The sequence below is a fragment of the Magnolia sinica genome, chromosome 1 (assembly GCF_029962835.1).
Source record: "Magnolia sinica isolate HGM2019 chromosome 1, MsV1, whole genome shotgun sequence".
NCBI classification, from domain to species: Eukaryota; Viridiplantae; Streptophyta; class Magnoliopsida; order Magnoliales; family Magnoliaceae; genus Magnolia; species Magnolia sinica.
Genome location: NC_080573.1, coordinates 123,211,443 through 123,220,414, shown reverse-complemented (window position 1 = coordinate 123,220,414; position 8,972 = coordinate 123,211,443). Strand labels below are relative to the sequence as shown.

The 8,972-nt window shown below is 40.4% G+C and overlaps 1 protein-coding gene across 1 annotated transcript; it reads right to left on the bottom strand.

The window, feature by feature from the left end:
• Nucleotides 1-386: 386 nt before the first annotated feature.
• LOC131217869 (umecyanin-like) lies at nucleotides 387-1,485 on the bottom strand. Its single transcript, XM_058212693.1, has 2 exons — nucleotides 1,261-1,485; nucleotides 387-1,017 (listed from the first exon to the last, which is right to left on the bottom strand). Exons 1-2 carry the CDS (start codon nucleotides 1,445-1,447, stop codon nucleotides 575-577), a joined length of 630 nt encoding a protein of 209 aa, XP_058068676.1. The 5' UTR covers nucleotides 1,448-1,485; the 3' UTR covers nucleotides 387-574.
• Nucleotides 1,486-8,972: the final 7,487 nt, after the last annotated feature.

Here is an 8,972-nt window from a genome sequence, read left to right as displayed (position 1 = left end):
TTGATGTGAACTGTCCTCATGTGGAGCGCATTTTGATATGGATCATTTATGATGTGGGGCCCACGTTTAATATCCATGGCCCATTATGAGCCCACGTATGATGTGGACGGTCCATTAGGCGGGATTCACCTTGAATGTGGGCCTTTATCATCAGGACCTTTGATGTGGACCGCGCATTGTGGGTCCACATTGGTGTGGGTAATTCATCATGTGGGGATCACCGTCAAAATAAATTTTCCATTATGTGAGGCCCACCTTCAATGACCACCACCCATCATGTGGAGCCCACCTTTGATGTGTACCGTTCATCGTGTGGGTCTCACCTGCGAATGGTGCTTCAATTTGTAGCTCGTGAATGGAAATCCACACATATAAACGCATATATATCAGACAATCAACTAAAAAAATCTAAGATTAAAACACGCGCACGTGTCTACGTCGGTCGATTGAGATACATATAATCCAGCAAAACTAAGATTAACGAGGTAATGGATCTACTAAGTAAAACAAATCCAAAACAAAACATGTGGAAATCCGCGGGCTCTCAGTGAACACTCTCCAGTAGATACTGTGTCTAAAAGAAGATGATAGACAAGATCGTGATCATTCCCATAACTGCGAAACGGACTGCAAGAGACGATGCAGAGCTGGGATTCATTGTCGGTGAGGACGAAGGGCCTGTGAATTCCATCGGTGGGAGAGATGGGCTAGTTGGAACGTCGGGCGGGCATGGAAGTTCAGTGGACCCTGTAGGTGGGGCTGATGGCCCAGTGGTAACTGTTGGTGTTGGTGATGGGGCGACAGTACCGGAGGAGACGACATTAATGGCTAGCTTCTGGCCAGCTGCGCAGTGCCCCTGGAACGTGCAGATGTAGTAGTGCTCGCCGGTGGTGTTGAGAGGAACATTTGCCGGGCTTGTTCTTATGATGGCACCAATGGGGTTGGCGTAAGTACAGGCATCGTAGTCAGCCTTTGTTACTTGGGCGACATCATGCATCTGAGCATTGAAATTGAAGGCTGCAAACAGCAAGCAAATGTATTCATTCATGGCATGCTTTTGAATAAATCTCACTCAAGTATCAAAATTCCTATTATATGAATGCAAACAGAAGACGAAAACTAGTTTTTGTATGATATTTATGCACATGTTATTGAATATGTTGAGCTGATATGGCAATTTCATATAAACAGCTAAAACCATGGATACGACTTTGAAGAAGAAGAAGGTGATGATGATGATGATGAAATAAGAGGCTGTACATAGAATGTCGCCGATCATGAGCGTCTTGGGTGCAGCCCAGTTAACGTAGAACTGAACTCCCGATGCTGGGATGGTCCAACCCAAATCGCCACCCACAACATGGGTTGTACCGGCAGCAGTGCACTCAAGCAAAGATGCTATAAGACCAATAACCACACACCCAATCAAACCCATGTAATAACCCATCTCTCTCTCTCTCTCTCTCTCTCTCTCTCTCTCTCTCTCTCTCTGAAAGTGGGATAAGAAGGGAGAATAGCACACCTGGTTATTTATAGCTGAGCTCGTCCAGAAACGCTGGTAAGGCTTCTGGCGTAGGGGCCGATGACCACGCTACTTTTCTCATAATAGACCAGAATGGCTTTGGCACGGTCTTTTGACGAGGTAAAACGGAAATCATGTTCCTTCATCATGATCAGACCAGAGCTGACTGCGTCTTTTGGACACCACTACGCGGGGTACTGGAACCTCCCTACCCCCAACCTCTGCGGGACCCGCTGTGATGATTGTCTCTATTCATTCCCTCTATCCATTTCTCCAGCTTCTTTTAGGGCATGAGTTGAAAGACGAGGCAGATCCAAAACTCAAGCAGACCACACTACAAGGAAACAGTGAGGATTAGACGCCCACCATAGAAACCTTCTCGGGGGCCACAAGAGTTTTGGGTCAAGCTGATATTTGTGATTTCCCTTCGTGCTGGTGCGAATTACTTTATGAAAGTATTGGATGGTTTAAAAAAATCAAGGTGGGCCCAGGAATGTTTCCACGATGAGAGTTTCCGTCCCCTGTTTCTTTGTTATATGTGGCCGACTTGAGTTTTGGATCTTTCTCATGTCCCAAAATGAGATAGTGAAACGGATGCACGGAGTAGATATAATACAAACTTCATGGTGGGTCCCATAAAATTTGGGGTTTAATTACAGGGGATTAGGTAAGCCCCTGTTACAGGCAAGTCGCTTCTCGTCTTTTGCGCAAGTTGTCCTAGTCTTAATGCTCATGAATTTACAAGAATGCCCTCCGTTCTCAATCTCATGTACGTAAAATCGTAATGGATGCACCGTTAAGCCACTCTTTTCCTTGATTGGCCCCTCATTTACGGCCCAGATGCTGAAATGGTCTCTTATGATCTGAACCGTCTATTGTTTCGGTACTGCCACAAATAAGCTATGGTCCTTTTGAATTCTCAAGATGATTTTTTTGCAGCAATGAGATGGACTCATGCTTGTTGGAGCTGGAGAGTAATCTCTCTCTCTCTCTCTCTCTCTCTCAATGGCCAACTTCGGGCTCAAGCCCGGGCCTTGCATGTGAATTCTAAGCTGGGTTCGGACTGGACTATTTTGGCTCATTATGGGCCAACGCTGGGTTTGGGCACGGTGTGGATAATACAAGCTAGGCTTGGACGGAGATTGTCCCAGCCTTATCGTAGTCTCATTGACACCCATACATGTAAAGGAAGTAGGTACGGTGAATTATAATTAATAGATTTTTCACACCACAAAAGTATCACTTTTATATTGATCACTCCTATGTGAAACAAACAGTGTAGCAAAATGTACCTCCTATGTGAAACAAACAGCACAGTAAAATCATAATTACTTTCAAATGAAAGTGGTGTCACCGCACAATTACAAGAGTAAATAATCATTTACCTAAAAGTACTTTATATAATGTATTTAATGATCTTAAATAAAGAGAAAAAAACTTTAGAATTCTATCCCAACTCAAGCTATTCAACTTTCCTAAAATAATTTAAAAAACTTAAAAACTAGTAAGGACTTGAAAATTTGCCTAAACTCATAAAAATCCTTAAATGACTAAAACTAAGTTTTACCATAATCGAATTTTTAAAACCCTAATGGTAAGTTTTTTTTTTTTTTTTTCTTATGTAGTCTTTATTTATAATTATTGAAAAAGAGTTTAAGTGTAGTATAATGAAGTAATTCTATTCAGAAGCACAAGTGAAACAACTTGAACAGCTGTATCTTGTGTTGTTTAGTCATCACACCTATGATCTATCTAATTATCTTCCCGGCTCTTTTCAGTAGGGGTACCTTTTCTTTGATTGTTACCGTAAGTTAACTTTTAGGAGAGTGCAGTTCTGAAGCACAAGTAAAAGGTGTTTTTCACAAGATTTCTAGTTACCCATTTTAGGATTGACATTTCTGATATTTCTAGGTGTTATTACCAAAAACCGTTACAATTGACAGAATATCCCACTACTAACACTTGAAAATGCTGCTTTCACGGTCTCATTGCCTTAGTGAATCACTTGAGCTTTGATACATTTTCAGTGCCATGGAGTTACACAGCTAAAAGCTCCTCACGACTCTTACAATGCGAGTAACACGACTCAGACACACTTTGTCAATGGTGATATTATTGGGTTCTTTGATAGCTTTCTAGAAACATATTAGAGATGATAAAGTTGGTGGCTAGAAACTATAGTGCATGCTTAGGCCTTGGATTGATTTTTTATTTTATTTTATTTTTTTATTTTTTAAATTTTTTTATACCCAATTTCTTATCAATCATAGCTGTCCATGAGATTATTCTTGAATTCGTCCTACATAATTGTCCATTCTTTTATATGGTGTGGCCTAACTAATGTTGCCTGAATTTTGGGGTGTCCTATCACCACCGTGGGGCTCATTTAATGTGTGGGTTTGATGGCACACACAATATGGTGGCTTACATAGAGAATAACCTTCCACTGTTCTACACGTACAAAGACTGAAAGACTTGGAGAGTACCCGGTGTCAAATTTCAAAGGTTTAATAGTGCACCGCGTCTTTCTGGTGCAAGAATTTGGGGTCGGAAAGGATTTCTTTTTGTATCACAGGGATCTGAAAGTCAAGATGGTGTAGGTGAGTGAGAGAAAACGCAAGCAGCGGTCTTTAAACCATAAACTACGGTCTTCCATTTGGAGCACGTTAATCAATCTAGTCTGATCACACCCACTCCTAAAATTTCTACCCCAACTTTTAATGTGAGTAACTTATCCGAGTCTCACTATGATTTATGCGTTAGATCCATACCATCCATCAAAATATTCAGATATTTTTAGAGTATAAGTCAAAAAATGAGGCATATCCAAAATTCTAAGTGAACCTCACCACAAAAAGAGATTGAATGAACTATCATTGAAATCTTCTTAGGACCAACAATGAAGTATGTTTGCCATTTAACCTGTTAATAAGGTCACGCAGCCCTAGATGAAGGGACAAAACAACTATCACCTTGACCGGAACCTCTTATGGCCCCAAGGAGTTTTCAATGGTAGGAATCAATATCTACGGTTTCAATGAAGTATGTGGATCACTTGAGCTTTCAATAAGCGTTGGTTTTTTTTTTTTTTTTTTTTTTTTTGGGTTTTATCCTATAATCATCCGAAAGAATTGATGTACATTTTTATTCCGTTTGCTTGCCGTGTGATGCAGCACATTCGGCCTAGAAAGAAGAAGACGTGAAGTGTTGACATGTGGAACTTTAATTTGGCAAGCCCCGTTATGATGTATGTGTCAGATCTACACCGTCCATCCAATTTTTCATATCTTTTAGGGCATGAAAAATGAAACAAGGCAGTTCTAAGGTTTAAATGGGCCACACTACAAAAAACGGTGGGAATTGGACCTGACTTTGATAACTTTTTTAGGCCTCAGGAGGCTCTGATCTAGCTGACGTTTATTTTTTTTCCCTTCATCAAGGCATTTATGACCTTTTAAATAGGTTAGATGATAAATAAATCTCACGGTGGAGGATGGCTTCAACAGTAGATGTTCAATTCCTGCTACTTCCCATGGTGTTGTCCACTTGAGCTTTGGATAACCCTCATTTTTGAGATTATTCTCTAGAATGATCTGAAAAAAATGATGGATGGTGTGGATCTAACACATAAATCATCGTGGGTCCAGAAACGTTCCACATGTTAAAAGTTGTATTGGGTAAAAGAGAGAAAATCCGCGTCTTGTGAGCTGGTGTGATCAGAGATGACTTGGACGAATGAGAAGCGACGGCCCAGAATTTTCCTGCGCCTTTAGCACAGACGACCGGTAAAATCTCTTCACTAGGACAATTGGAACAGTTTAATTTTTGAATTAAAGAAAAATGGTTAAGAAGAGAAATGTGGCAGTGGACCACGTTAAACCGAAGAAAATGTCCCAAGGTCGGAGATGCGTCTACCAACCCTGGAGAGTTTTGGGCAGGGCTCATCTAAATAAGACTGAACAGACCAATGGTGTGGATTGCCGAACCATGGGCCATCCTTGCCAGAACTGACAACAAGCATATCACATACTTCATTGACAGGACAGTTCGAGGACTTTGGGAGCCGCTGGACTAAGTCATCGCAAGCCGTGGTCAAATGACCTGGCGGCGATGAAGATGGCGGTCCACCATAAGCATAATTAATAGCTTGGAGGGGTTCAAAGTAACACCCTCTTCAATAATTGAAATGGAGGGGGCCCACATACAGCCATTTCTTTCTTGCAAACGTAATATATCTCTTTGATATTCAATCTGTGTAGGAAGATGATCACTGGATACAAAAATCTTACTAATCGGTTCACTAGGTTCCACCCACAGCAAAACTCCATATTTTGAGTATATGTTCAACATGTTGTATTTGATGTCTAAAATTTAATCATATTTTACGCTGATTTTTTCGCAAAATTAAGAAAGTGCAGGATTTGTTATCGATGTTGTTTGAGAGTCTTTCTACAACAATAGATATATGAGTATAAATGGGATTAAGAGGCATTAATTCTAAGGAATTCTAAGGCTTTCTAAAAGGGTTTTAGGGTTTCTAAAAGGATGGAGGAAGGGAGAGATTTGAGGTTTGCTTAAGTTTGATAAGTCCTTTCTCTTTGTAATTTTTGCTTTCATTGTGAAGATCCGTCGCTTTGTACCATGATTTTTTTCCGCAAGGGTTTTCCACATTAAATCTTTGTGTTTTCTTAGTGCTCTTGGATTGCTATCTAGATCCATCTCTGTGTGATTCTGCAGCACAATCCCCAACAAGTGGTATCAGATCAATCGTTGGGGCAAAGATCTGGATCCACATGATTAACATCAATGGGAAACGCCAAGTTTGATATTAAGAAGTACTTAGGAAAAAAATAATTTTGAGTTATGAAATATCAAAATTATTAGTCTATTAACCAAGTAAGGCGAAGTTAAAGCTCTTGAGGAGCATAAATCGACTACGAATGACGAAGACTGGAATACTCTTGACATGAATGCTATAGCTTTCATCCGTTTATGTCTCACGGATAAGGTTCTCTAAAATGTTTTGAGGGAGAAAACTGTGGCTAGTTTATGGGTAAAGTTAGAGGATATCTATATGAAAAAATCATTTGAAAATCGCTTACACTTGAAGCTATAGTGGTATACCTTCAAGATAGCAGATGGTGGAAATCTAGAGGCTCACATCAGCAACTTTAATAAATTGGTTTGGAAACTACTGGATATGGAGGAAGTGATCAAAGATGAGTAATAAGAATGTATGTTTTTGAATTCTCTTTTGGCATCGTATTAGTCATTCAGGGACACAATGTGCACCATAAACAAAACTCTAAGTGTCGACACCCTTATCTCAACCCTTCAAGGGAAGGCCATGAGAAAACTAAACGATGGCATAGGGACATCTTCCTATACACTGTTTATGAGGGAAAGAAATACTGAGCAAGGTACAAGATCTTCAAGACCTACATCCAAATTCAATGGCAAGAGTAAAGGAAAACTAAAGTGCTGGAACTGAGAGATGAATGGACACATGAAGAAGGATTGCACAAATCCTAAAGTAAAGAAAGAAAATATAGAAGCTTCTTCCAAGGAGGCCAATGTTGTCACATCTAATGAAGAAACAAGTAGAGGTGATGTTATGTCCGTATCTATGGTTGGACACTTGAATGACAATCTTAGATATGAGTGGATTCTTGACACATGAGCATCATATCACATGATTCCTTATCAGAGTTGGTTCGCCAGTTACAAGGAATGTGATGGTGGACAGGTCTTTATGGGCAATGACAATGCCTGTAATGTTGTGGCTATTAGTATTGTGAGCATCAAAATGTTTGATGAGATGGAGCGTACCTTGACTGATGTCAGGCACGTTCCTGATATGAAGAAAAGTCTGATTTCTCTTAGTGCACTCGAGGCTATATGGTACAAGTTGACTGGTATTGATGGTGGGCACTCATAGTTATGAGAGTGCAAAGGCATAGAAACCTTTACAGGTTGATTGCGAACACTTCAGTAGGTGGAGCAGCAGCGACTGTTGCATATTCTACGTTTGTATGTATGTGGCATGCTCATTTGGGCCATATGAGCAAGTGGGGCTTAAAGGTACTATTTAATAATTGTTTGATTTCAGCCTTTAAAAATTCTGATTTAGATATATGCGAGCATTGTATATATGCTAAACAATCTAAATTATCTTTTAAATCTAGAAAATATGTGTGTAAGGGAGTGCTTGATTATGTGCACTTTGACGTATGGGGGCCATCGCCAGAGGTTTTCATTAGGGGGTCGTCATGATTTGTTTCATTTATTGACGAATACTCCAGGAAAGTTTGGGTTTACTTCATGAAACGTAAATCTAAAGTTTTCACCATATTCAAACAATAGTGGAAAAATAGTCAGGGCAAAAAATAAAAGTTTTAAGGATTGACGATGGTGGAGAATTTACTTCCACTGAATTTAATGAATATTGTAAGGATGAAGGGATCATCAAGCACAAGACAGTACACCACACGCTTGAACAAAACGGTGTGGCTGAGCGGATGAATCAGACTCTCTTGAAGAAGGTCAAATGCACGTTAAGTAATGTTGCGTTGGGCAATAACCTATAGATAGAGGCCGTTAACACAGCTTGATATTTGGTGAACCAGTCCCCATCTAAAGCAATTGAATGCAAAATCCCAGAGGAAGTATGAAGTTGTCATAAGCTAGACTACTCACATTTGCGCATATTTGGTTGTGAGGCTTACTTTCATGTACTGTCAGTTGAGAGAGACAAGCTAGACCATAGAGCCAAAAAGTATATTTTTGTTGGCTATGGTGTTGGTGTGAAAGGTTACATGTTATTCGACAAGGTCACACGTAAGGTCATCAATAACTATGACGTCAGATTCGATGAAGGCTCTCTATTCTGCAAGAATGATCAAGAGGAGCAAAAAGAACTAGAAAGGTTGATCGTAGACATCCAGATTGACACAAATGATACTCAGGCAGAAACAAATACGCAGATAGAGGTACAAGAGCAAGTGGAGCAGCCACCTGTGAGAAACAACCCACCACGTGATCTCAAGCTACCGGCAAGATACAGGGACGACTCTAATATCGCCTATGCCCTCATTACAGATGAGGGGGACTCGTCAGCTATTCAGGAGGCTCTTGATGAGTCTGATACAGAAAAGTGAAAGGTGGCTATGGATGATGAGATTGACTTGTTGCACAAAAATCACACGTATGAGGTAGTGGAGCTTCCAGTGGGACGAAAAGTGATCGGATGCAAGTGGTTATTCAAAAGGAAACATAATAGATACAAAGCGAGGCTGATAGTGAACGGGTATGCTCGGAAAGAAGGAATCGATTTCATAGAGATATTCGGGCCGGTGGTTAAACAAGTATCTATCATATTTGTATTGGCGCTGGTTGCCCAATACGATCTCGAGCTGGAACAGATTGATGTCAAGACTGTGTTTTTGCACGA